Raw genomic sequence first — 27155 nt, forward strand, 5'->3', positions numbered from 1 at the left:
AGCCACCTTGTCTGCATGGAAGACTCACCTTGGGCCTTTCTTAGGCTGCTGGTGCCCAGAAGGCCAGGTGAGGGGCAGTGAGGGGCGCTGCGTGCGGCCCCAGGACTGCCCCTGCCTGGTGGAGGGCGCCCGCTACTGGTCTGGGCAGCGGATCAAGTGGGACTGCCAGCTGTGCATCTGCCAGCACGGGCAGCCGAGACGCTGCAGGCCCAACCCTGACTGTGCAGGTGAGCCCCCTCTTCCCTGGCCCCTCCCTCAGGAGTCCCGCCCTTCCCCCACCCAGCTGGGTACTCTACCCTGACTCCTGCTCTCTCTTCCTCCCCCTCTCTCTCTCTGTCTCAGTGGACTGTGGCTGGTCCTCCTGGTCCCCCTGGGCAGAGTGCCTGGGTCCCTGCGGCAGCCAGAGTGTCCAGTGGTCCTTCCGGAGCCCCACAAACCCACGCCTCTCCGGTCGAGGCCAGCAGTGCCGTGGCATCCACCGCAAGGCCCGCAGGTAGCTGCCGGGATCCTGCCCTCAGCTCTGCCTCCCGCTTAGGTGGCTTCTTGGGTGACTCCTTCTCCTGTAGGTACTTCATATACACTCAGACCCAAAATTAAGACCTTCCTTTGTGCCAGGCACCAGTGGCACACACACACCTGGAATCCTAGCCACTCGGGAGGCTGAGATCTGAAGATCAAGACTTAAAGCCAGCCTAGGCAGGAAAGTCCATGAGACTCATGTCTTCAGTTGACTCCCAAAAATCTTACTCTGCTCCTTCTCTGGCTACATCCCCAGACTCCCTGGGGACCCCAACCTTCTATTTCTAGGGGGGGCAGAAAGAGCTCACAAGCACAGCCTGACAATTCCAGGGGCTGGAATTGTGTGGAGGCTCTGGGGGTGGGGTGTGGGGGACACAGCCTCCTGTGCCTGTCCAGTTGCTTTGGGACGGGCTGCGGTGTTGCACACACTGCTACCTCACCCCTCTTTGGGCCACTTCCGATGTCCCAGATGTAGGACTGGGCGAGGTGATAAGGTGACAATTCAGTCCGGACCCCCCCACCCCCTTTCTCCTCCCCCCCATCTTCTCGCTGAAAGTCCTGAGCCCCAGGCCCTCCCTCCTGAGCCCCAGGCCCATCCCCCTGGGCCCCAGGCCCGCCCTCCTGAGCCCCAGGCCCTCCCTCCTGAGCCCCAGGCCCTCACTCCTGAGCCCCAGGCCTGCCCTCCTGAGCTCCAGGCCTGCCCCCCTGAGCCCCAGGCCCACCTTCCTGAGCCCCAGGCCCATCCCCCCTGAGCCCCAGGCCCTCCCTCCTGAGCCCCAGGCCCTCCCTCCTGAGCCCCAGGCCTGCCCTCCATCCAGCACAAGGGTGTTGCTCATCCCTTCCAGGTGCCAGACAGAGCCATGCGTGGGCTGTGCGCAGCAGGGCCTTGAGCATCGCGTGGGGGAGCGCTGGCGTGAGGGCCCGTGCCGCGTGTGCCAGTGCATGCACAATGGCACCACAAGCTGCTCCCCCTACTGCCCCCTAGGCAGCTGCCCTCAGGTGAGGGCCCGGGAGTGGGCGTGGCAGTCTGGAGGGTGATGTGGACGCCTCAAGCTTGGGAGACACGTGGGTGGGTCAGAAGCGGCCAAGCGACCTGACTTCTGTGCCCCACAGGGATGGGGCCTGGTGGAGGGAGCAGGAGAATCATGCTGCTACTGTGCCCCGCCCGGTGAGTGAGGCTGGGGGTGGCAGCAGAGGGATCCCAAGGAGAGGAGAATCCCCTGGGCCTTGAGAGCGAGCTGGGGTGGTCTGGCTTCCTTGTCCTGAAAGGTGTTCATGGGTGATGAGGCCAGGACTGAATACAACACCTATTCACAGCTGTACACACAGCTATATACACACATGCAGCCGTACACATGCACACAGCTGTACACACACATGCAGCTGGACATAACCCACGCAGCTGGACACATGCACACAGCTATATACATACATGCAACTGTATACATACATGCGGCTGTGCACGTGCAAGCAGCTGCACACGTGCATGCAGCTGTACATATGTGGCTGCACACACGCATGCAGTTTATACATGCATGCAGCTGTGTTCATCCATGTAGCTGTGTACACATATGCAGCTGTACACATGTGGCTGTACACACATGCAGCTTATACATGCATGCAGCTTATGTATACATGCAGCTGAATACATGCATGCAGCTGTGTTCACGCATGCAGCAGTATCCATGCATGCAGCTGGACTCCAGCTAACAAGGCTGCTTCCATGTGAATGACAGCAGGCCTGGCTTGAGACCTGCACCTGCTCCATCCAGTTCTGATAGTTGCTTTGGAATGACAGACTATTCCCCTAAATACACAGTGGAAGCAAAACAAACCCAATTCACACAGAGGGAAGGAGGAGTCCTCCCCAATGCCAGGGTTTTCCTGGGAAGTCATGAGAGGGGGGATCCAAGCAGTGAGCGTGGCTGGGAGGACTGGTGTGAGTGACCCTTGGTCGCTTCCTCCTGAGCCTCGGGTCTTCCCCCACAGAAGAGAACCAGGCTGAGCCCCTGGTGGCCCCTCCTGCGCCTGCTCCAGCCCCCAGCTCGCAGATTGGAGCTCCTCTGGTTACCTATGTCCTGCCTCCACGGGGAGGTAAGGCACATACCGTTGAGATGGACGCTAAGAAGGGGCTCAGTGTCCCGGGCAGGGCTGGCTGGCGTGGAGGGCACGAGACTGCTGGGCTGGTCCTGTGCCCCATGCACTGGAGCTTGTCCATGCCCTGCCATGCCCTGCCATGCCCTGCCCTTCTGTCTTGTGCTAAGGTCACTCTGGGGGACCCCAGCACTCCTGTCGTGCCCTGCTCTGTCTCTTCTCTATCCAGATCCCTGCTATTCTCCCCTGGGCCTGGCCCAGCTGCCCAAGGGGAGCCCAGCGCAGGAGCCCCTCACCTCGACTGCGCCCCCAGGAGCTCCCACTGAGGGGCCTGGCCTCGGAGACCATGCCGAGTGGCACACCCGGCCGCCCTACCTGCAGCTGCACCTTCTGAGGCCCCGGAACCTGACTGGTGAGTGGGGAAGAGGGGCCGGCCATGGCAGGAGTGGCCATGGCAGGAGTGGCTCCCGTGGGGCTGACCCTCTCTTTGTCCCGCACCCCTCCCCCCAGGCATCATCGTGCAGGGGGCTCGTTCCTCCCCCACGAACGCCGCCAGCTTCTCGCTCCAGTTCAGCAGTGATGGTCGACACTGGCACAACTACCATGACATCCTGCCCGGCACCTTGCCCTCAGCCCAGGTACCAAATGCCCAAGGCCTCACCGCACCCCTGTGTGGAGCCCACAGGGGTTTGGTTTTGTTTTTGTTTTAGTGTTTTGTTTTTTTGGTCATGGGGTTTGAACTCTGGGCTTGGGCACTCAGCTCTTACAGCTCAAGGTGAGCGCTCTACCACTTGAGCCACAGCACCATTTCCGGTTTTCTGAGTGGTTTGTTGGAGATAAGAGTCTCCCAGACTTTCCTGCCCCGGCTGGCTTTGAACCGTGATCCTCAGATCTCAGCCTCCTGAGTAGCTAGGATGACAGGCATGAGCCACCAGCACCCAGTGAGTCCACACCATTTTTGTCCCCAAGGGGCTTTGTCTCTCCAAGGGCTAGCCCTGCCTTCGATGCTTATGGAACGCAAGTGGACACTGGAAAACCTCCATCTGGCTCTGGTCTTTGGAGCACTATGGCAACCTGGGAAGGAGAAGGGGTGGGAGACCCTAAGTTCATGGAGGGCTTTAGGGAACTAGGCCCCACAGAGGCCTCCCAGGGAGACAGGGCCCAGTCTACACAGGTGTTTGCTCTTAGCTATCTCAGGAACCTCTGCTCTGGGCCAAAGCTAGGATGGTCCTGAGGAGCCCGCTGTGGGCACAGCTTCACCCCTGCCCTCAGGCACTGCCAGACCAGGGGGCGGGGCTTAGACCAGAAGCCAGGCCTTTCTCTGGCCTTGAGGATGCCTTGTCTACTGCTGGGTGGGCATGGGCTCCAGCAAGGTACCTGGACAGGCAGAAACGGGGGGGGGGGGGGGCTCCAGGAAGGACCCACAGAGGCAGCCTGAGCACCAGGCAGGTCTGAGTAAGCAGGCATCCTCTTCTGCAGGCTCTCCCTGAGAACTGGGCCAATGTGGACCTGGAGGCATGGATGTTTGGCCAGGTAGTGCAGGCGAGGTACGTCAGGATGTGGCCACACCATGCCCTGCACGGTGCTGTCCAGCCCCGCCCCTTCCTGTGGGCGGAGCTACTGGGCTGTGAGCCAGGTACAGGCTGGTGTGGGAGTGGGAGCAGCGGGAGTGGGCGGAGCATGGCAGAGGCTCTTAGCAATAGCCTCTCCCCAGCGCCTCTGTGCCCAGAAGCTGGGCACCTCTGCGCCAGTGGTGAGTGCGTCCTGACGGGCAGCCGGTGTGACGGGGTTGTGGACTGCGAGGACGGCTCTGATGAGCAGGGCTGCGGGCCCTGGCCTGCCCACACTGGCAGGTAGGGCCTGGTCTCAGCCTGGACTGGGAGGGGACAGCGTGGGGAGGAGCAGCCGGGGCCCTGCAGCCGGGGCCCTCCGTGTGTGCCTGCCATCATGGCGGGCTGAGAACCCCTGTCCAGCCTGAGCAGGCGTCGCTCCGCTTGAATGCCCCACCTCAGCCCACCACTCCCATCCATCCTAGATGAGGGGCTCCGGGGCTAGGGAAACCCCTAACTCCCCCTTGGTGTTTTTTTCTTCCCAGTGTCCCTTCCACAGCCGTGACTCCAGCTTCCCCCTCCTCCCCTCCGGAACAGCTTTCCCCTCAACCCAGGGAGGTGAGTGGGAAGCTCCAAGTCCCCCAGAAGGTGTACAAAGGACAGGGCCCTGGGCCTCACTGTCTCACTGGTGCTGCTCCTGCACCTGCACCTGTGTCTTCCTCCCTCTCACACGTTCATTTCCTCCTCTGTCAAGCCTTCAACCTGGAGCCTTCTGGAGGCCAGCTCGGTGTGAGGGGGAGGGATGGGGGCTGAGGGGATGGACCGAGGTGCAGAAAAGCACAGGGCTGGAGAGTCCTGAGTCCCTGGTGGAGACCTCTCCCCACAGGGGAGGGGCAGCCCATTGGCTCTGGGGGAGGAGACAGCTCCATCCTTGGCCCAAGCTTTGGGAGGCAGAGGAGGTGGGGAGATGGTGGATGTATCTGCATCCTGTGTGGGAACAAGAGGCTGGAAGCTGGGGGACCATGTGGAGCCTTCCCCAGGGCCGGGGCTGCACGTGGAGGCTGAGCCCTCTCTCCTTGCAGGGTCTAGCAGAAACGGAGCCCAGTCATTCAAAGTGGGGGTCATCCATGCCTCTCACAGGTATGTGCACACCCTGTGCCCCTCCCCTGTGAAAAAAGTCCCAACAGGCCTGTTCTCTCCAATTAACGGCTCAAAAACCAGCAGTGGCGCTGTGGCTCAAAGTGGTAGAGCACTCACCTTGAGCAAAAGAGCTCAGGGACAATGCCCAGGCTCTGAGTTCAAGCCCCACAACTAACAACAACAACAAAACATCTCTCGGGCTTTTCTGCTGGCGCTGGCTTTGAACCTCAACCCTCAGACCTCAGTCTCCTGAGTAGCTAGCATTACAGGCATGAGCCAGCAGCTAATTGAGAGTTTTCATGAAATGAATCGCTGGTCAGAACTTTTCTTTACTTTCCCTTAACACTGCTCTTGTGCTTCTTCGCCTACCAATGTCAACTGACTTTTCGACCTGAAGGTCCTCTGGGGTGGGTGGAGTCTAGGGCACCTATGATCAAGCCTAAGATTCACTCTCCACCTCACTTGCTCTGGGGGTTAGAGCAGCGGGCAGTCATCCCCTCCCTTCCCCCTCCCCCCCAGGGAAGAGTCCGATGAGCCCTGCCTCAATTTCTCCAGCTCCTCATCCCATGCAGCCAACAGCCATCACCCCCACCTACCCTCCTGGGACCGAGAATCTGCAACCAGGAGCGGCGGCCTTGCTGTCCCCACACCCTGTAGGAACCACTGCTGGTAAGACTCAGCTCTCTGTCTGGATGCAAAACCTGGCAGGCCAATTCTCTCTGAAGGGCCGGAAGCCAGAGGGGACAGAGATCCCTTTGCTCAAAGTCTCATAGCTCATTTTCTCGTAGAACCAGATCTAAGCCCTGTTTCCTGACCCAGTCCATCCTTTCCCATTCTCCCAAGAGAGGCAGGCAGTCAGGTCCCCCTACTGTGCTATGATCAAGGAAGAAAAGTAGGACGACTGGGTTCCTGGTCAGCTGACTGCGGTGGTACCCACAGGTCACAGCATCCCCCCGAGGCCCTTCCCGCCCATGCGTTGCGGCCCCGGCCAGACGCCGTGTGAGGAGCTGGGCTGTGTGCGGCAGGACCAGCTGTGTGATGGGAAGGAGGACTGTCTCGATGGCTCTGATGAGGGGCACTGTGGTGAGCGGGCAGGCCAGCGTCACACACTGCGCATGGCGGGAGGGTGGTGGGATTCCTTGCTCCCGTTTCTAACCCATATGGAAAAGGCTTGGGAGAGAATGGTGCAGTAAGGAGCATAGAGGAGCTGAATGTGCCAAAACAACCAGGAGTGCCTTTCGAGAAGATGAAGAGGGAGAAGGGAGAGGCCTGTCAGATGGCCTTTGAGAAGGTCCATCCATCCACCCACCTATCCATCCATCCAGGCTCTCATACACTTGTCCATCCATCCATCCATCCAACCATCCATTCATCCACCTATCATCTACTCATCCATCACCCATCTATTCATCCCACCCATCAATCTACCAATCTAGTTATTCATTTACCTATTCTGTCCATCTGTCTGCCTATCTATCTATCTACCTAATCTATCCACCCATTTACTCACCACACTAATCTATCCATCCATTTATCCATCTACTTACCTCATCCATCTATCCCTCTACCTATCCATCCATCGATCTGTCCATCCATCTGTCCATCCATCCATCCATCCATCCAAAGTTGATCAAAGAGTGATCTTCCAATCCGAAGAGGAATAGTGTTCCCCAGTTGCAAGAAGGGTCACCCCAGGGAGTAGGAGTACCCATTCAGGAAAAAGGTAACCAAAGGGGATTAACTGTTCTTCTTCATGCTTTGGCTTCTTGGCACTCCAAGAATCTTTGTTTTTGATGCTAGTACTGGGACTTGAACACAGGGTCTCAGACTCTCGCTTGGCTGTATCACTCAAGGCTGGCACTCTACCACTTGAGCCACACCTCCACTCCCGGAATCTTTGACAAGCACAGAGATTGTGTGAGATCTGGGTGGCTCAAAGACCCTGGGTGGACCTCATCCACATGCAGAGGAAGCAAGCGTGCTCCGGACGCAGGCTGTGGGAAGTTTTGGGAGGAAGGCGAGGTCAGGGACTCTAGCTAGCAAGCTCTATCCCAGATTGAAAGGGTTCCGTTGATCATCCAGCCACAAATCACTTCCGTGATTTCTCCTTTCTCCTCTTCCTGCACTGGTGGGCAGCGAGTGCTGTGCCCTTCACCGTGCCTGCCACAGCCGTGCCTGGGCTGCCCTCCTCGAGAAACCTCTGCTCGTCCAGCCAGCTGAGCTGTGCCAGTGGGGAATGCCTGCCCGCTGAGCGGCGCTGTGACCTGCACCGAGACTGCCAGGACGGCTCCGATGAGGAAGACTGTGGTATGCACCTGCTGGGTGAGGGGCGGCCCTGAGGGACGTGGTCCCGCCCCAGCCGCCTCTGAGCCCCGCCCACCCATCCCGGCAGCGGACTGCGTGCTCACACCCTGGTCTGGCTGGAGCGGCTGCAGCCGCAGCTGTGGCCTGGGACTCACTGTCCGGCGCCGGGAGCTGCTGCGGCCTCCGCTGCCCGGGGGCGGCTGCTCGGCAGAGCAGCTCCACAGCAAGCCCTGCTTCCTGCAGGCCTGCCCAGGTACCCGGGCCCCAGACGGACGTGGGGTTGATTGCAGACCCCTTTATGTGGGAGATCTGGGTTGGCTCATATCCAAGACCCTCACTAAGGAGGCGGCCTCTGCACTCCACGGGGAACCCCAATGCCCAGCCTTCTTCTCTGGGACTCTAGGAAGAGGCCGCTCCTCTGATGTCACAGCCTTGTCAGGAAACCTGCTCCCCTGGTCCCGTCCCACCCCAGACGTCCATCCTGGCTCTGGATGGGACCCACGCCAGGCTCTGCTGTCACAGCCCTTCCCAAGGTCCAAGAGACCCCTCGAGGTGTCTTCCCCTTATGGTCCCCCAACCTGTGGATGACAGGTGGAGGAAGCAGCAGAACGCCAGTATTTTCCGGGGCCCTCCCTCATTCTGCCCCTCCCTCTCTAACACTGTCTCTCGGGGATCTTCCTTAGATGCTATTTCTCCCTACAGTGGCTGGGGCCTGGGCAGACTGGGGCCCCTGGGGCCCCTGCAGTGTCTCCTGTGGGGGTGGCCACCAGAGTCGTCAGAGAAGCTGCGTGGACCCCCCTCCCAAGAATGGCGGTGACCCCTGCCCTGGGGCGTCCGGAGAGAGGGTACCCTGTGGGTTACAGCCCTGCCCTGGCGACAGAGGTAAGGGGGAGCTGTCATAGCACCCCATGAGCAGGTCTCTGGGCCTTCCTCTGCCCAGTGCCCACTCCACCCATGTCCGCCTCCCTCCCTCAGACTGCGGGCTGGGCCGTGTGCTTGTGACAGCTGAGCTGTGCCGGAAGGGGCTAGTGCCCCCGTGCCCGCCCTCCTGCCCGGACTCCCAGGCCAACAGAAGCTGTGGTGGACAGTGTGTGGAAGGTGGGGTACCCCTTAGCCTCCCCAGGCCCCGCCCTCAGTTCCCACCCTGCTGTCCCGGGACTGAGTGCTCTCCTCCATCACACGCCCAGGATGCCGCTGTCCCCCGGGGCTCCTCCTGCAGGACTCACACTGCCTTCCCCTCTCCGACTGTCCCTGCCTGGTGGATGTAGAGCTCCGCCCACCAGGACCCGCCTTCCTCCTGGACAACTGCAGCCAGTGGTGAGGCGCTGGGCCGAGGGCGGGCGCTGGGCGGGGCCTCCACCCCCGCCGCCGCTCAGCTTCTCCCTCCTCCCCTGCAGCACTTGCGAGAAGGGTGCGCTGCTGTGCCAAGCAGCGGGCTGCCCCCAGGCCTGCGGCTGGTCAGCCTGGTCGCCCTGGACTCCCTGCGACCGCTCCTGCGGCTCCGGAGTGAGGACCAGGTTCAGGTGAGGAGTTAAGTAGGGGAGGAAATGGGGTGGAGGAGGAATGGGGCGCAGGAGGGGTCTGCCCTGAATGGGAAGGCAGGAAAGAGGACAGAGCAGCAGGAGGGCTGGGAAGGAGGGAGGGGAACAGGTGCCTAGGGCTGTCTCTCTCCCCAGGTCTCCTTCCAACCCTCCCGCGGCTTTTGGGGGTGCCTCATGTGAGGGTGACAGGCAGGAACTACAGGCCTGCCACACAGAGTGTGAGACAGGTACTGTAATAGGGGTCCGCCCTCTTCCAATTGCACGTGCCCAGAGCACTTGGGGGTGGGACCCCTGGTACCCTGGGTGGGCGGCCGGTGACGCCTTCCCAGCAGAAACGGCACTATTTACCTTGTTTTATTTCAAGTATTTGCTTTTGCTGGTACTAGGGCTTGAACTCAGAGTCTGAGCCCTTAGCTTTTTCCACTTGAGCCACAGCTCCACTTCTGGTCTTTTGGTAGTTAATTGGAGATTAAGAGTCTCGTGGACTTTTCTGACCTGGCTGGCTTTGAATTGTGATCTTCAGATCTCAGCCTCCTGAATAGCTAAGATTACAGGCGTGAGACACGTATCCAGAGAGGCAGTCTTTGTTGTTTGTTGGTGGTGGTAGTGGTGGGGCTTGAAGTTGGAGCCTGGGCACTTTCCCTAAACTTTTTTGCTCAAGGCTAGTGCTCTCCCACTTTGAGCCACAGCGCCACTTCCAGTTTTCTGGTGGTTAATAGACTTTCCTGCCCAGGCTGGCTTTGAACTGTGGTCCGCAGATCTCAGCATCCTGAGTAGCTAGGATTACAGGAGTGAGCACCAGTGCTTGGCTGCAAGATAGTCTTCATTGGCCTGAGTGGGTGGGCTTTGGTGGGGAGGAGGATAAACTCCCACATGGATGGGTCAGATGCTGACCAGAGACATGTCTGCGCAAGTGTGTACAGAACACGAGCAGATAAGGCCGCCTGGCTGGCTGTGGGTGTCAGACGGGGGTCTCAGACACAGAGCACTTAGAAACCAGACGAAGTGCCAAAGCGTTTCCATTCTCGTGGACTGGGAATCCCCCAGGCTGGGCCTGTCCCTGTGGAGGTTCACCGAGCAGGCTTTGCCCGATAAGAGTCAAGACCAATAGGACTGAATATAGAGGAGATGGAGCAGGCAGCTGTGGTGTGGGGACCAGGGATGCTGGATCAAGATCTTCCTATAGCGGGCTGGTGATATACTAGCTGTAGTGCACTGGGACACGGACGTTTCCCACATAGAACATTCTAGAAGAGTTGACGGGGGGCGGGGGGGGGGGAGTGTGAGGGTGTGTCGGGCTAGCTGGTTTGTGTGATGTGGTAGGGAGCTGGGCAGGTTCTGTGGGATGCTCTCCTCTTGGCCACCCATTGGGGAGGGCTGGAGAGTGGGGGACCCCCATACTTCGGGGGGACGTAGGCTGTGCCCACAGAGCAATCAGTGTGCTGTGCTTGTGGCCTTGCCTCTTGGCTTCTCAGTCCTGCCCAGGCTCTGCAGCCTTCCCGGGCCCCTGGCGAGGGTCCTGTCTTGTGTCCCCTGCAGAGGTGCTGGGCTGGACACCCTGGATGCCGTGGTCTTCCTGCTCCCAGAGCTGCCTCCTCCCCGGCGGGAGCCCAGGCCGGCGGCAGCGTTTCCGGCTCTGCCCTGGCCCCGCAGACACGGCCTGCCCCGGGGAGGCCGCCCAGGAGGAGCCGTGCAGCCCCGCTCTGTGCGCAGGTGCCACCCCACCATTCCTGGAGTGTCAGGGACCAGGGGAGGGTCAGAGGCCCTGGAGCAGCTTCCTGCCGTCCAGGGTAGGGAAGGAGGGGGGGGAGCAAGGCTGGCTCCTGTCCTTAAGCCGAGATGGCCTCAGCCCTCCCTCCAGGAAGCCAGCCATGATGAACAATGTTCAAGGAGTGGATGGGGATGCCCACGGGCCCCACAACGCTGACACCTCCCTCCTCCTGCCTGCCCGTGCCTTTACCTCTGGTCCCCACAGCGCCCAGCGGCTGGGGCCTGTGGGCTTCCTGGTCCCCCTGCTCAGCTCCCTGTAATGGCGGCATCCAGACGCGAGGGCGGCACTGCTCTGCTTTCGTGCCTGGGAATTCCACCTGTCCAGGACCCCACAGCCAGACACGGGACTGCAATCCACAGCCCTGCGCAGGTACCGCAGCCCCTCTGCACCCTGCTCTGCAGCCATCCCGCCCAGCCTGGCCCCGGGAGCCACTCCCGACCCTTAGGCTTCTAATCCCAGCTACTCTGCAGATGGAGGTTGGGAGGATCGCGGTTCAAGGCCAACCCTAGGTAAAAGAGTTGTAAGACTTCCAACTCAGCAAAGAAAAACTGGTGCTAACCAGCAGGGGGATTGTGGAATGTGAGAGCCAACCTCAAAAACAGCTCCAGGTTTAGAAGAAAAAAAAAAAAAAAGACTAGGGATGTGTCTCAAGAAAGCATGCCTAGAAAGCCTAGAAAGCATGAGGCCCTGAATTCAAATCCCAGTCTCTCTCTCTCTCTCTCTCTCTCTCTCTCACACACACACACACACACACACACACACACACACACACACACACACACACACAGAGTGTATCAAGCCATGCTTCTATCAAAGCTGTGGCCCTTTGCAGGGACATCCCAGGCACTAGAACCAGTGGGCAAGGAGAAAGGAGGGAGGGGCTTCCCCAGCTCGGTCCTGCCCACAGGCTGCCACCTGCACTCTGTGCAGATTCCCTTCAGATCTGCCCCCTTCCCTTCCCTTCCCTTCCCTTCCCTTCCCTTCCCTTCCCTTCCCTCCCCTCCCCTCCCCTCTCCTCTCCTCTCCTCCCTCGGCCCCTGCCAGACCTGCTGTGCCTTCCTTTCTAGCCCAGTGCCCAGGGGACATGGTGTTCCGTTCAGCGGAGCAGTGCCACCAGGAGGGGGGTCCGTGTCCTCGGCTGTGCCTGGCCCAGGACCCTGGGGTGGAGTGCACAGGCTCCTGCACCCCCGGCTGCAGCTGCCCTCCTGGCCTCTTCCTGCACAATGCTAGCTGCCTGCCCCGCAGCCAGTGCCCCTGTCAGCTGCATGGGCGTCTCTATGCACCAGGAGCGGTGGCCCACCTGGACTCCTGCAACAACTGGTAGGCCAAGGGCAGGGGGAGCAAGCAGAAGTTGGGAGGGGGTACTAGAGGAAGGGTTCCAGAGGAGGGCAGCCATAGGGACACACACACACACACACACACACACACACACACACACACACACACACACACACACACACACACACACACACACCAGAGGTTCAGCATGCCTCCATTCTGCAAGCATGGCCACAGCGGTAAGTGCCAGGCGTGGGTCCTGGAAAGACTACAGTGGATGAGATGTTCCCTGATCATTCCCGGGTGTCTGCAAGGACTGATCACTCCATTTACTTAATGAGAAAACTGAATGTCGGATGGGTGGGGTGATGTAGGATGCAACAGAAGAACTGCAGAGGAGATTTTACCCTCTCCCCCCTCCCCTGCTCCCCCAGCTTCCTGTTTCCTGAATAAATTCCCTACCTGGGACCGTTGAATTTCTGCTCAGACCCTTCCTCGTGCCCAGTACTCAAAGCTGACACCAGGCTGTGCCAGCAGAGGGCGCTCTCATCCACATCACCATCCCTACCCACCTCCTTTCATCTCCATCTCTGCCTCATTCTTACTTTTACCTTTTAGTTCCCAGTTCCTCCTTTAAATATCTCCTTTATTGTTCTTCCACCCAACTGTGTTTTCTCTCTTAGATTATTTTGCTAGAACCTCCAATATTTGACAATTAGGCTTTAAAAATATATTGAAGGAAGCCAGGCGCTGGTGGCTCACGCCTGTAATCCTAGCTACTCAGGAGGCTGAGATCTGAGGGTCGAGGTTCAAAGCCAGCCCGGGCAGGAAAGTTCGAGAGACTCTTATCTCCAATAAACCGCTAGAAAACCAGAAGTGGTGCTGTGGCTCAAGCAGTAGAGCGCTGGCCTTGAGCTGAACAGCACAAGGACAGCACTGAAGCTCAGAGTTCAAGTCCCACGACCAACCAAAAAAAAATTTTTTTTTTAAGGAAACAAAGGGTGAGGAAAATTACCCAGCTCTTCCTCCTAGAACTCTAGCTCTTTCTGGATTGCTCCCGCCTATGCCTGTCACTCAGGATATCTCCAAGTGGTGCTTAGTAAAAACAAACGGAATGAAAGTGTAAAAGGTCACGCCTGACATCCTAGCTACTCGGGAGGCTGAGATCCGAGGTTCAGAGCCAGCCCAAGCAGGAAAATCCGTGAGACTCATATCTCCAAAGTGTGTCTCAAGTGGTAGAGCATCATGTGAGAATATGAAGGTCTGAGTTCAAGTCCTACTTCAGGCACACACACAAAGTGTCTCCTGATTTTTTTTTAATGTGACACGGGCAGCATGATGTCTGGGGTGCTGTGGAACTTACCCAGGGTGGATTTGGGGGGACGCCCTCAGAGGGAGAATTTCATGAATTTGATGGAACAGTGTCCTGCATGCTGCCCCTTGGGGCAGTAGGTGGTGCTGGAAGGGCAGGTGTCCATGGCCCTATGGCCCCTCTCTCTGCAGCACCTGTGTCTCTGGTGAGATGGTGTGCACCTTGGAGCTCTGTCCAGGTACCCCTGTGCCCCTCGCCCTGCGTCCTGGCCCCGCGCTCACCCTGTGCCCCTCGCCCTCACCCTGCACCACTCGCCCCGCACCCCGCGCACTCACTTTACACCCCGCGCCCTCACCCTGCGCCCCGCGCCCTCGCCCTGCGCCCCGCGCCCTCGCCCTGCGCCCCGCGCCCTCGCCCTGCACCACTCGCCCTCGCCCTGCGCCCCGCGCCCTCGCCCTGCGCCCCGCGCCCTCACCCTGCACCACTCGCCCCACGCCCTCGCCCTGCGCCCTCACTCTACACCCTGCGCCCTCGCCCTGAGCCCTGCACCCCGCGCCCTCACCCTGCACCACTCGCCCCGCGCCCTCGCCCTGCGCCCCGCGCCCTCGCCCTGCGCCCCGCGCCCTCGCCCTGCACCACTCGCCCCGCGCCCCGCGCACTCTACACCCCGCGCCCTCGCCCTGCACCACTCGCCCTGCGCCCTGCGCCCCGCGCCCTCGCCCTGCACCACTCGCCCTGCGCCCTGCGCCCCGCGCCCTCGCCCCGCGCCCTCGCCCTGCACCACTCGCCCTGCGCCCTGCGCCCCGCGCCCTCGCCCTGCACCACTCGCCCCGCGCCCCGCGCACTCACTCTACACCCCGCGCCCTCGCCCTGCACCACTCGCCCTGCGCCCTGCGCCCTGCGCCCTGCGCCCTCACTCTACACCCCACGCCCTCGCCCTGAGCCCTGCACCCCGCGCCCTCACCCTGCACCACTCGCCCCGCGCCCTCGCCCTGCTCCCCGCGCCCTCACTCTACACCCCGCGCCCTCGCCCTGAGCCCTGCACCCCGCGCCCTCACTCTACACCCCGCGCCCTCGCCCTGAGCCCTGCACCCCGCGCCCTGCATCCTTGTCCCTCGCCCTCACCCTGTGCCCTTGCTCTGCGCCCTCGCCCTGCGCCCCGCGCCCCGCGCCCTGTGCCCTCACCCTATGTTCCTTGCCCTGCGCCCTACGCCCCACGCTCCTCGCCGGGCACCCTCTCCTCTTGCCCTTGCCCTGTGCCCTTGCCCTATGTTCCTTGCCATGCGCCCTCACCCTGTGCCCTCACCCTGGCAGTGGCCTGTGGCTGGAGCCCCTGGACCCCATGGAGCCCCTGCAGCCGCAGTTGCAATGTGGGCATCCGGCGGCGTTTCCGAGCAGGCACCGCACCTCCCGCGGCCTTTGGGGGGGATGAGTGCCAGGGTTCTAACATGGAGGCTGAATTCTGCAGCCTGCAGCCATGTCGAGGTAAGAGCAGGTCCTGAGACCTCCTTAAAGAACCTTCTCGAAAACAGCCAAAAATCCTTTCTCCCTCCCCCACGCCGCGCATCCCCTGAGATGGGCAAGGGACTTCCCTAAGAGGTGCTGCTAAGAGATGGTCCCAAGGGACCCTATGCGTCCAATTCCGAAGAGAGCCCCTCCCTAGGGGCCACCCACTTCCAGGACCTCCTCCCCAGGAGGCAAGAGGAGGGGCCAGAGGGTTTGAGAAGGGAGGGGGGCACTAGGGTGTGTGGGGGACAGTGTACTGGATGTGGGGGGCAGGGCCTGCAGTGACCCAGGTCCCACCCCCAGGGGAGTGGGGTCCCTGGGCCCCCTGCTCCGTGCCTTGTGGAGGAGGCTACAGGAACCGCACCCGAGGCTGGAGCCCACACAGCCCGGTGGAGTTCTCCACCTGCAGCCCGCAGCCCTGTGCAGGTGAGGGCCGCCCCGGACCTGCCCTGCCCTCCCTCTGTCCTCCCCCTCCCCGCAGCCTCTCCCCTATGACAACCCCATCCGGCTCAGAGCTGCTGCCTCTCCCAGGCTGGGAGCACTGGGGAGAGAGCCCAGTGCTGGGCTCAGCCGACACTGTCCCCAGGGCCAGTGGCTGGTGTGTGTCCCAGAGGACAGCAGTGGCTGGACTGCGCCCAGGGCCCCGCCTCCTGTGCAGAGCTCAGCTCCCTGAGAGAGGATAACCAGACCTGCCACCCCGGCTGCTACTGCCCTCCGGGGGCGCTTCTGCTGGTGCGTAGCCCGCGGGACCTCAGCGGGGCCTCCTCACCCAGCAGGGAAGGGACACGCAGGACCTCAGCAGAGGCTGAGCCAAAGGTTTGGGGCTGGAGAGTTGAGGAAAGGACACTGGACTGCAGCTCAGCTGGGGCGGGAACAGCAGTGATCCTGGGCGACCCTGGGTGAGCCTTGCTGTCCCTCCCAGGACCTCTGCTCTGTCTGCAAAACGGTGATTGGGTCTAGAAAGGCTTTATCAATCACCTGTCACCAAGAACTCTGCCCTTTTATCTACCACCAGTTATATATTTATTTACATTTTTTTGTTGTTGTTTTGGTCAGTCTTGGGGCTTGAACTCAGGGCCTGGGCTCTTTCTCTGAGCTGTTTTGCTCAGGGTTCGTGCTCTACCACTTTGAGCCACAGCACCACTTCTGGTTTTTGAGTGGTTAATTGGAGATAAGAGCCTCATGGGGACTTTTCTGCCCAGGCTGGCTTTGAACTGTGAGCCTCAGATTCTCAGCCTCCTGAATAATCAAGATTACAGATATGATCCATTGGCACCCTGGCTCATCGATTATTTATTAAGTGCTAAGTGTATGCTCAGCCTTGGGCTGGAGATTTATCCAAGGTCACTTGCTGGTTCCAGCTGGAGCTAAGCATGGCCCCTGATGAAAATTTGTTTCCTTTTTACACTATTGCTGTACAAATTACATATTTCACAGGAAATACATATAATATGTACGATGATACAAATATGTGTGCAATGGAAGATGATCTTTTTCACCAGTGGCATGGAATCCGTGCCCCGCTGTGCCCCGCAGCTGAGGGGCTGCATTTACAACGGAAGTGAGCTGCGAAGAGGGAGCTGCGTTTGCAAAGATCAGGATTAGCAGTTGAGGACAGCTGAGGAATTGCTGCTGGCTTTGACTGGAACTGGAGATGATTGGGGACGTTTTAATTCCAGAACAATGTGTGTGTGCCAGCCCAGGACTGCCCCTGTGCCCACGGAGGGCACCTCCACCCCCCTGGCAGTGCTGTGCATCGTCCCTGTGAGACCTGGTGAGTCCCTCCACCTCCTCCTGCATTGATCCCGGGACCCGGGAGCACACAGCATGCAGCTGTCCCCAGCAGCAGACGACACACAGATGCATGCCCCTCCTCAGGCATGACCCCCCAGCCCTCCCAGGCCAAACCTGCCAGCAGCACCCCTCCTTCTGCCATCCCCATCTGTACTTCAGGGCCAGGGGCATAGCTAGGTAGAGCACTTTCCAGCGTGTTCAAGGCCCTGGGTTCTGTCGCCAGCACTGTCTTCTCTCCTCCGACCTGTGTTACTTTCCATGGCTTCTGTAGCAAAGTCTCACATACAGACAGACAGATACACACACACACACACACACACACACACACACACACACACACACACTCTAGAGGGCTTAACAACAACACTGATGTTTGTGCTAGACGCTAGAAGCTGGGTATCAAGGTATGGCTGGAATTGGTCCCTTGTGCGGCCCAAGGGGGACTGTTCCCTTGCCTCTCCTCTCCGGTGCCTTGCCAGCCATCTGGCATTTCTGCCGTCTTCTCAGGTCTCTTCCCATCATGGCTCGGTGAGCGTCTGTGTTCTTCCCAGAAGAACAGCATTCAGGGCCAACCCTAATTGCCTGGCTTTAGCTTGGCTGCTACTAGAAAGACCCACTGTCCAAATAAGGTGACAGGTGTAGGTGTGGGGCGAGAGCGTGAAGACAAGGAGACAGGGCTCTCTGTCCGGTCCTAAGGCAACCCAGCCCTCCGCTCTTTCCTTGAAGCTCCTGCAGCTCTGGGCTCATTGTCAACTGCAGCTCCCGGCCTTGTGAGGAGGGTGAGAGACTCTGCCTGCCTCCTGCCCCTGGGCTGGGCCTGGGCTGGGCCTGGGCTGGGCCTGGGGTGCCCCGGGGTGGGCCTGGGGTGCCCCTGGGCTGAGATGGCAGTGGGAGAGGAGCACCTCAAGATGAGCCTCCTGCTCTGCCCAACCTGTGCTTCCCACCCCTCTGTGCCAACATGCCCCCCCCCCCAGGCCAGCCTGCGTGGTCACCCTGGACCCCTTGGAGTGAGTGCTCGGCTTCCTGTGGCCCCGCCCTACGCCACCGGCACCGATTTTGTGCCAAGACCATTGGCATGGCACCCTCTCGTCTGACTCTGCTGCCCCCATCGGCCATGCCCACAGCCTTCTGCCCTGGCCCGGAGGCTGAGGAGGAGCCGTGCCTCCTACCAGGGTGTGACCGTGAGTGACCTGCAGTGCCCTTGGCTGACCTGGGGGTGGGGCTGGCCCCCTGAGTCCCAGCTACCCTTGGGCCCTCACCAGCCTTCCTGCGCTGTTTGTGCAGGAGCAGGGGGCTGGGGTGTCTGGGGACCCTGGTCCAGCTGTAGTCGGAGCTGTGGGGGTGGCCTGCGGAGCCGGAGCCGAGCCTGCCATCAGCCACCACCCCAGGGCCTAGGGGCTTTCTGCGAGGGGCCCCAGGCCCAGGGGGAGGCCTGCCAGACCCGGCCGTGCCCAGGTACCTGTGGGGTGGGGCGGGGCGGGGAGCACACCGGGAGCAGCTGGGGGAGGCAGCGCAGGAATGCCACCCCGCCCTCAGCCCACCCGTCCTCCCAGGGACCAACTGCACAGCCATGGAAGGAGCGGAGTACAGCCCCTGTGGGCCTCCTTGCCCTCGCTCCTGTGAGGACCTCGCGGTGAGTCTGCACCCTGGGCTGACCCCTGCTGTGACCCCGTAGTGGGGTCGGCAGACTGCGGGCTCATCGCTTGTTCTTGCCTGGTGCTGGCAGCCAGCCCCATGCGAATGGGATGGGAGGGGGCAGTGGGGGGGGGGGTCCTAGGCTTTGGTTTATAACCAAGCGGGGAGCTGGCATCCAGTGCAGCCTTTGGTGTCCATACAGCAAATGTCCTCAAAACAGTTTACAACATCCTGGGCGCCAGTGGCTGGTGCTTGCAATCCTAGCTACACAGGGGGCTGAGATCTGGGGATCACAGTTCTAAGCCAGCCTGGGCAGGAAAGTCCGTGAGACTCTCATCTCCAATAAACCACCAGAAAACTGGAAGTGGCGCTGTGGCTCAAGTGGTAGAGCACTGGCCTTGAGCTGAAGAGCTGAGGGACAGCGCCCAGGCCCGAGTTCAAGCCCCACGACTGAAAAGAGAGAGCGAGAGAGAGAGAGAGAGAGAGAGAGAGAGAGAGAGAGAGAAAGGGAAACCTGAGCTGAAGGTCAGGCTCTCCTCTCCCTCCCCCCCTCCTCCTCCCTGCCAGGCAGCCTGCACAGACTCCCTCGCCCCTCAGGCCCTGTGTCCTGCTGACCAGAGCCCTCCCTTGCTGTCCCCAGCACTGCGAGTGGCACTGCCAGCCAGGGTGCTACTGTCCCCCGGGCCAGGTGCTGAGTGCCGACGGGGCGGTCTGTGTGCCGCCGGGTCACTGTGACTGCCTGGACCTGCTCACGGGGCAGCGGCACCCTCCAGGCGCTCAGTTGGCAAAGCAAGATGGCTGCAACCACTGGTGAGTAGCTCCAGCACCGAGGCAGGAGGCAGGGCAGCCGCCAGGGTCACCCCAATCTCGTGTCTGAGCCCTAAGTCTTGGCCAATGCACACATTGGCCCCCTCCATTTCCAGAAAGATGTAGGGCAGGCCCTGTCATCCCTATGTGATAGGTGGGGAAACTGAGGCAGTCATCTCTGTCTGGGGAGGAGCAGGGCGGGGGGGTGGGGTAGACAAACAACAGAGAAGCCATCTGCTCTCCCTGCCCAGCCTCACCCTGGGCACTCCCACGTGGAACACACCAGCTGTGACATCTCCAGAGGCCAAGCATGGGGCACTGGAGAGGAGGTGGGGGTAGGGGTGAAGGGGGTGGGCGGGAGTCGCTGAGATGCTGACTTTTCCACCTGGGCCTGCACCCTGGCCCCAGCACCTGCTCGGAGGGGAAGCTGAACTGCACAGACCTGCCCTGCCCAGGTACACGCCATGGGTGGTCAGGGGAGGGGAGGCAAAGCAGGACTTGGACCGGGGAGGGGCAGGGGGAGGGGATCCGGAACACCCAGTGCCCACCATTCTTGCGCAGTACCCGGAGGCTGGTGCCCGTGGTCAGAGTGGACGGCATGCTCCCAGCCCTGTGTGGGCCAGACAAGGTCCCGCTCCAGGGCCTGTGTGTGCCCAGCCCCCCAGCATGGGGGCGCCCCGTGCCCTGGAGAGGCAGGAGCCCAGCTTCAGAAGGAGGCCTGCTCCAGCCCTGAAGAATGCCCAGGTGTGATGTTCCCACTGGGCCCGCAGCACCCCGCCCAGTCCCAATAACCAGAGGTCCCTGGGGCCTCCTGACAAGAGTGATTCTGTCTTCCTGGTGCAGTGGAAGGAGCCTGGAGCCCCTGGGGACCTTGGTCTCCCTGCGATGTGTGCTTGGGCCAGTCCCAGAGGAGCCGGACATGCAGCCAGCCCCCTACTTCTGACGGGGGCAGGCCCTGCCCTGGGGGTCACGAACAGAGTCGCCCTTGTCAGGAGAATACCACACAATGTGCAGGTGAGAACTTGGCTGGGCCTGGGAGTGGGGGCGGGGTCCAGAGAACCCTTGGCTCTGACCTGTGACCCCTCACGCACTGGTCGATACCATTTCCTGAAGGGGGACAGCCCTCAACTCGGCTGCCCACGTTCCTGGCCAGGTGGCAGGTGGCGGGCATGGCAGGTGGCGGGCACGGCAGGAGGGCTCTTGTCTCTCAGCACCTGTTCTTGTGCTTCCTTTCTGCCCTAGACTGTGGGGGTGGTCAGGTTCTGCTGCCCTGTGGATGGCCCTGCCCTCGCTCCTGCCAGGACCTGTCCCCTGGCAGTGTGTGCCAGCCAGGCTTTGGAAGCTGCCAGCCCAGCTGTGGGTGCCCTACGGGTCAACTCTCCCAGGATGGGCTCTGTGTGCCCCCAGCTCGGTGCCGCTGCCAGTACCAGCCTGGAGCCATGGGTCAGTGCCTTCCTCTCCCTCACCCAGCAACCTGCTGACCCCTGCGCTGCCCCCTGCTGGCTCCCAGCTCCCTCTGCAAACTGTGCACCACCTGCACCCTGGGCTGTCTGGGCTCCATCTCCTTCCTCCAGGACATAGGATGTAGGATGAAGTGTTTATGGAGGACATGGAACTGTGTGAGTCTCTACCATCACTTTTGCACCCTCCAGGGATGGCTCAGAACCAGAGCCGGTCTGCAGGATCCAGGTTCAGCTCCTGGGAGAGCCTGGAACCTGGAGAGATGGTGCTTGGGCCCTGTGACAACTGGTAAGGGGGAGGGGCCATTGAGGAGCAGGTAGAAGCCCCCTGTGGGAAGAGGCCAGGCCCTGGGGTCTGAAGCACGCTCCCTTGTCCCCAGTACCTGTGTGGCAGGCATCCTCCAGTGCCACAAGGTGCCTGGCTGCCCAGGGGCTGGTGTGTGGAGCTCCTGGGGTCCCTGGGAAGTCTGCAGCGTTTCCTGTGGGGGAGGGGAGCAGCCCCGTTCCCGGCGCTGTGCCCGACCTCCCTGTTCTGGGCTGGCCCGCCAGAGCCGCCCCTGCCACACGCAGGTCTGCAAAGGTGAGCTCAGAGAGACTCTGTCCATCATCCCCTTTACCTCTGAATCCCTTCACCTGAACCCTGAATGCCTTCAGACCTTTCCCACTCCCCTCTCCCCCCTGTGATGTGTAAATAAAAGAGGAAGCAGCCAGGTTGTGGGGAGGGGTATTGCCCGGGGATGGGGCACGGTGATTTCCAGATTGCAGGACAGGTGGACACGGAGGCAGGCACTGATTTGGGTATTGCTTCAGAGACCGGCTGTCCTGCCGACCGCCTGTATCGTGAATGCCAGCCTGGCAGAGGATGCCCCTTCTCCTGCACCCACATCACAGGGCAGCGGGCCTGCCTCTCTGATGCCTGTGAGGAGGGCTGCCACTGTCCCGAAGGAACCTTCCAGCATCACTTGGCCTGTGTTCAGGTCAGAACTCAGCCACCCAGGAGCCCAGGGCCGGTCCTCCCTACCCCTCACCCAACGGCGCACTTCCTGGGCGGGGCGGGGCTCTCTGACAGGCTGTCCCTGGCTCTGATGGTGTCCTACTGCATATTGTCTATGTACCTCCATGCTCAACTCCCGTCCTCCTGACAGCCAAGGATGGTTCCTCCAGACCCTGGGCTCTCCCATGCTGCCCCGCCCCCCGCCTCTCACCCTGTCCTCCACCACTAGGGGTCTTCTCCGTGCCCCCTTTTCCTGTCCATCCTTTGTAGGGAAGATCACTGCTTCGCCTTCCCTCTACCTGAGCCCAGTCTCTCATCTTGGGTGTGGGGCTGATTGGCAGGCAGGTGCCAGCTCTGCTCTCCTGGGCCCAACAGATTCCTTTTCTAAACCCGGTGGCTTCTTGCGGTCAGTTCTAGAGAATGCATGATCCGAGGGGAGCTGCGCACCTGCTGACCCCAGGCCCAGAGAGGGGAACGGACACAGAAAGTTAGTGGTGGCAGAGTTGGATGGAACCCAGGCAGCCCGATTCCTTCTGTTGCTGGCAGAGACTCCTGTTGCCTCCTCCAGTCCTGTCTTCTTGGGGCTTCTGTTGACACTGCTAAGTGCTCCATGCAGGAAGTGCGCTGGCCCCTCAGGCCACACCCACAGCCCATCTGCCTCTCATAGGGTGTTCATGCCCCTGGTCCCGCCTGCAGGAAATGCCCTCCACAGGCCCAGAACCCTCCTCCAGGCCCTCATCCTCCCATTCCTTCTCTCCTGTACTGGTGCCCAGTGTGTGGCTGGCTTGTGACATCACTGTCTCCTCTGCCCACCCACCCAGGAGTGCCCCTGTGTACTGACAGCGGTGCTGCTTCACCAGCTGGGGGCTGCCAGCCCTGTCCTGGGGACGCACCCGCCCTTCCTAGGAGAAGGGGAGCAGCCTCTGGTGCCTGGAGATGAGCTGGGCTCAGGCCAGATGCTCCGCATAGGCTGCAGGAACTGGTGAGGGGATCACCAAGGGTGGGAACAGGTCCAAACCACATGGGGGGGTGGGGAGGGGAGGACGGAGGCCTGGGGCGCAGGAAGGGAGGGATGACAGGACAGGACCCTGGGCTGCCCTCTGCTTCTGCCCACCCATGTGTCCCTGCCCTTGGAGGCCTGTGGCCTTTTCTCCGTCTGCCCATGCTGCCCCTTTCACTGTCCCCTCCCCAGCTCCTGTGTGCACGGACAGCTCTCCTGTTCCAGGGACGACTGCTCCACCGCTGGGAGTGGCTTCAGCCCGTGGGGTCCGTGGGGCCCGTGCTCTCAGTCCTGTGGGGCGCTGGGTACGCGCAGCCGCGGCCGCCTCTGTCTGCACCCCATGCCCACTCCTGGTGGCCTGGCCTGCCGCGGGCCCCTCCAGGACTGGGAATTCTGCCCCAGCCCAGACTGCCCTGGTAAGGGAAGCGGGAAAGGTGGAGGGCAGGGCTGGGGCTGGGAAGGCTCTGGGCAGATGATCGGCAGGCTGGGGCTGGCTCGTCACTCTTGGTCCCCTCCTGTATCTGTCCGGTCCTATGTCTGTCTTAGAATCTTCCTTCCAGCTCTCTGCACTTCACTTTGGGTATGTTTGCCCAGGGCTTCTGGAGATTTGGGGAGATTCAACACACTTGGGGGTGGGGGAGACCCTGGTCTCAGAATCTAGGAACTCAGATAGCTCACGTGCTATATATAGCAAATTGGGGGTGGAGGGACTTCTCCTAGAGGATTAATCCAGGAGAGCTTCCTGGACAAGGGAGGATAGGGTGTCTGTGGATGAATGAAGAGAGCTCTAATGAGCACTGGAAGAGAAAGAATGCCAGGGTGCGGGGACAACTTGAGCAGAGGCCTTGAGCTCCTGGCCTAGCATGCCCGTGTGAGATAATCAAGGTGAAGGAAGGCTGGGCCAGATAGCGCCGACGAGCAGCACGGACTGCCTGGTCCTGGCGCATCGCAGACTTGGAAACCTGTCTGATCGGAGTCTTCTTCGGCACAGGGGCCGAAACATCCACCGTGGAGCCAGCGAGCGACCTTCCAGGTAGCCCTAGACCCTTTGGGAAGCACCACCCAGGGCCCCCTCCCTCCCCTGCCCTGGCACAGGCCGACTCATCAGGAGACCCCCTCCCTCACCCCTTCCTCTCCCCTCTCCCCCCCGCCCCACAGGTGCCTGGGGCCCATGGTCGCTGTGGTCCCCCTGCTCTCACAGCTGCACCGACCCTGCCCGCCCTGCCTGGCGCAGCCGCGCACGCCTCTGCCTGGCGAACTGCACCTCGGGGGACCCCTCGCAGGCGCGCCCCTGCAACCTGCCCTCGTGCACAGGTCCACGTGAGCTCCTGACTCCACCCTCAGCATTGCACTCACACGATGCGTTCTGGCCACGGTCAGCGCCTGCCCCCAGACCGCCAGTCTTCATTTCTCACCCCAGCATCTGGTCTGGAGTAGAGGTCTGGCTGGTTCTCTCGGCCAACCCCAGCAGCTGCTAGCACTCCCCGCCAACCGCTAACAGATTCCCTGTGCTTTACACAGAGATGTGCCAAGCACTCCCCACAAGCCACACCCCAGTCCCTCCGCAGCCTGTGAGTTGATGAGGGGACATGAGGCTTGGCTGCCAAAGCCACTGTCAGGACCTGATCCAGGAGGAGGGCCCGGAGGGGGGACGGGAGGGGGGTCACAGCCCGCCTCGGTGGAGGAAGTCCACCGGCTCCAGCTTGGCTTTGTCCCGGCAGAGCTGCCTGGCTGTCCTGGCCCTGGCTGTGTGCCAGGGAACTGTTCCTGGACCTCGTGGGCCCCGTGGGAGGCATGCTCGCGCAGCTGCGGAGTGGGCCAGCAGCGCCGCCTGCGAGCGTACCATCCTCCTGGGCCCGGTGGCCACTGGTGCCCGGACATCCTCACCGCCTACCGGGAGCACCGGTTCTGCAACCTGCGTGCTTGCCCGGGTACGAAGGCCTTCGCCACGCTCCTCCCCAGTGGTGCTCCCAAGGAGGCCCTGGCATGTTTGCTCCTCACCAGACACCTGTTCCGCCGACACACCACACCCCTCCGTCACACCGGACTTGGGCCAAGCCTCGGGGGACCTGGAGGGCTCCTGTGTCGGAGCTGACCCAGCTGGTGGGGCTGTCCTCTTCCTGACAGTGCCTGGAGGCTGGTCACGCTGGAGTCCCTGGTCCTCGTGCGACCGCAGCTGTGGAGGAGGCCAGTCTTTGAGGAGTCGAAGCTGTTCCAGTCCTCCGCCCAAGAATGGGGGTGCTCCCTGTGTTGGGCGGAGACACCAGGTCCGGCTCTGTAACCCTATGGCCTGTGGTACGTACATAGCCATGGCAGCCCCTTCCGTCTCTCTACGAGGCTCCTTTCTGCAGAGCTCTCTCCATTTCCACCTCTAACTTTATCCTCACAAGGTGGGACAGGCTGCCACCTCATTGGTCAGTTAAGGAAACAGACCCGCCCTGGGAAGTGGGAGGGACATGGCTTGATTGGCAGCTGAGTGGGGACTTCCTGTGTGTCTAGGACCTAAAAGCCCAGGGCTCACTGTCTGCCCTCCCCACTCTGGGGTAGAACTCGTTCTAAGCTTTCTCTGCCCTCTAACTACTGGAGAACTACTCAGACCAGTCAAGGGGTTCAGAGAATTTGGAGGTGACCCTGTCAGAAGCCTGCCTGGTCTTTGCAGATGTCAACCGAACCTCACGCTCCACCCTACTCTAGCTCTCCCTTTCATTGCTCCTTGGGTAGCCCCCACCCCCAGGGGCCTTGACCCAGTCTATTAGGAAATCCTCGCCATACGACCACTTCTGGCTCCTTGGCACAGTGTTGGAGAGCTAGGTGAGAGCGTTGCCTTCTGATACTTCATCAATGCAGTCCAGCTCAGCTAACATTTTCCTGCGTACCAACTAGGTGCTGAGAACTCTCTAGTGGGTCAGAGGAGCTTGCTGTACACTTGGACTATCCCATTCCCAAGCTGAGTGCCGGTGGCTCACACCTGTAATCCTAGCTACTCAGGAGGCTGAGATCTGAGGATCACGGTTTGAAGCCATCCTGGGCAGCAAAGTCCATGAGACCTGTCTCTCCAATTAACCCCCTAAAAACCAGAAATGGAGCTCAAAGTGGTAGAGCACTCGTCTTGAGAAAATAAGCTCAGGGACAGCTCGCAGGCCCTGATTTCAAGCCCCAGGACAGACAAAAAAAAAGTTCCATTTCCAAGGTCTCCCAAAATTCAGTGTTTCTGTGGGCACACAAAGGGAAAGATGAGTCTTGGAGCCCAAAAGAGGGGGGGGAAGGTCAAGAGAGTCGACACCCTCTTGACCCTAGGCCTCCTCCTCCTCTCCTCCCAGAGGAGGGCTGCCCAGCAGGTATGGAGCTGGTCACCTGTGCCAACCGCTGCCCGCGCCGCTGCTCAGACCTGCAGGATGGAGTTGTGTGTCATGACGGCCAGCCCTGCCAGCCAGGATGCCGCTGCTCTGAAGGTTCTTGTCACACACACAGATACACACACACACACACACACACACACACACACATTTTTTGAGTTTTTGGTTATGGGTCTTAAACTCAGGGCCTAGGCACTGTCAGTCAGCTTTTTTGCTCTCGTGTGCTCCCACTTTGAGTCACAGTGCCACTTCTGGGGTGTTTGGTGGCTCATTGGAGATAAGAGTCTCATGGACGGGGCTGGGAAGGTGGCTCAGTGGTAGAGCGCTTGCCTTGCATGCATGAGGCCCTGGGTTCGATTCTTCAGCACCACATAAGCAAAAAGAAAAAAGCCGGAAGTGGCGCTGTGGCTCAAGTGGTAGAGCGCTAGCCTCGAGCTGAAGAGCTGACATGCCCAGGCCCAGAGTTCAGGCCCCACAACCGGACCCAAAAATAAAAGAGTCTCATGGACTTTGCTGCCTGGGCTGGCTTTGAACTGCGATCCTCACATCTCAGCCTCCTAAGTAGCTAGGGTTACAGGCGTGAGCCACCGGTGACGGGCTGTTACAGGCCCTTTATACATATCAGGGTAGCTCAGGGGCCAGCGCTAGCCTCTGAGGAGCACCTCTCCACAGGGTTCCTGGAACAGGATGGGGGCTGTGTGCCTATTAGGCACTGTGAGTGCACAGATGCCCAGGGGCACAGCTGGGCCCCAGGGAGCCAGCACCAGGATGGCTGCAACAACTGCTCCTGCCGGGCCGGACAGCTCTCCTGCACCACTCAGCTCTGCCCACCGCCCGCCCACTGCGCCTGGAGTCGCTGGTCCACCTGGAGTCCTTGTAGCCACTCATGCGGACCTGCAGGGCGGCAGAGCCGATTCAGGTACGGGCTGCCAGGCTAGGTGCCTCCTCTCTGCTCCTCTCTTCCTCTGCCAGGTGTGGTTCCCTCCCTGAGAGCATCCCTGGGCCTCACTCTCACCAGTGAATGACTTCACTCCACTCCATCCCCTAACCCCCATTTCCAGCCTCCCCCATCCAAGGCTCACCCTGAGTGCATG

The 27155-nt window shown here is 60.9% G+C and overlaps 1 protein-coding gene across 1 annotated transcript in view; it reads left to right on the forward strand.

Moving 5' to 3' along the window:
• The window catches only part of LOC122105986 (SCO-spondin-like), a 53246-nt gene that overhangs the window by 15548 nt on the left and 10543 nt on the right, over positions 1-27155 (forward strand). Inside the window, exons 35-83 of the mRNA XM_042677298.1 lie at positions 45-227; positions 343-493; positions 1365-1518; positions 1633-1687; positions 2509-2613; positions 2843-3025; positions 3124-3251; positions 4093-4249; positions 4328-4460; positions 4870-4945; positions 5246-5307; positions 5435-5446; positions 5830-5956; positions 6221-6386; positions 7440-7610; positions 7696-7860; positions 8310-8489; positions 8583-8705; positions 8795-8924; positions 9005-9130; positions 9284-9375; positions 10688-10861; positions 11124-11288; positions 11987-12239; positions 13701-13747; positions 14824-14994; positions 15289-15441; positions 15602-15747; positions 16695-16789; positions 17536-17588; positions 17784-17990; positions 18094-18264; positions 18363-18442; positions 19085-19254; positions 19660-19706; positions 19813-19995; positions 20095-20265; positions 20494-20694; positions 20904-21000; positions 21092-21291; positions 21522-21688; positions 22527-22687; positions 22898-23121; positions 23697-23738; positions 23864-24019; positions 24427-24636; positions 24833-25000; positions 26026-26157; positions 26734-26980. Coding sequence (XP_042533232.1) covers positions 45-227; positions 343-493; positions 1365-1518; positions 1633-1687; positions 2509-2613; positions 2843-3025; positions 3124-3251; positions 4093-4249; positions 4328-4460; positions 4870-4945; positions 5246-5307; positions 5435-5446; positions 5830-5956; positions 6221-6386; positions 7440-7610; positions 7696-7860; positions 8310-8489; positions 8583-8705; positions 8795-8924; positions 9005-9130; positions 9284-9375; positions 10688-10861; positions 11124-11288; positions 11987-12239; positions 13701-13747; positions 14824-14994; positions 15289-15441; positions 15602-15747; positions 16695-16789; positions 17536-17588; positions 17784-17990; positions 18094-18264; positions 18363-18442; positions 19085-19254; positions 19660-19706; positions 19813-19995; positions 20095-20265; positions 20494-20694; positions 20904-21000; positions 21092-21291; positions 21522-21688; positions 22527-22687; positions 22898-23121; positions 23697-23738; positions 23864-24019; positions 24427-24636; positions 24833-25000; positions 26026-26157; positions 26734-26980 — 6970 coding nt within the window. The remainder of the gene's footprint in view (positions 1-44; positions 228-342; positions 494-1364; positions 1519-1632; positions 1688-2508; positions 2614-2842; positions 3026-3123; positions 3252-4092; positions 4250-4327; positions 4461-4869; positions 4946-5245; positions 5308-5434; positions 5447-5829; positions 5957-6220; positions 6387-7439; positions 7611-7695; positions 7861-8309; positions 8490-8582; positions 8706-8794; positions 8925-9004; positions 9131-9283; positions 9376-10687; positions 10862-11123; positions 11289-11986; positions 12240-13700; positions 13748-14823; positions 14995-15288; positions 15442-15601; positions 15748-16694; positions 16790-17535; positions 17589-17783; positions 17991-18093; positions 18265-18362; positions 18443-19084; positions 19255-19659; positions 19707-19812; positions 19996-20094; positions 20266-20493; positions 20695-20903; positions 21001-21091; positions 21292-21521; positions 21689-22526; positions 22688-22897; positions 23122-23696; positions 23739-23863; positions 24020-24426; positions 24637-24832; positions 25001-26025; positions 26158-26733; positions 26981-27155) is intronic.

Source organism: Dipodomys spectabilis, unplaced genomic scaffold (assembly GCF_019054845.1).
Source record: "Dipodomys spectabilis isolate Male_0828 unplaced genomic scaffold, ASM1905484v1 ptg000034l, whole genome shotgun sequence".
Classification (NCBI taxonomy): domain Eukaryota; kingdom Metazoa; phylum Chordata; class Mammalia; order Rodentia; family Heteromyidae; genus Dipodomys; species Dipodomys spectabilis.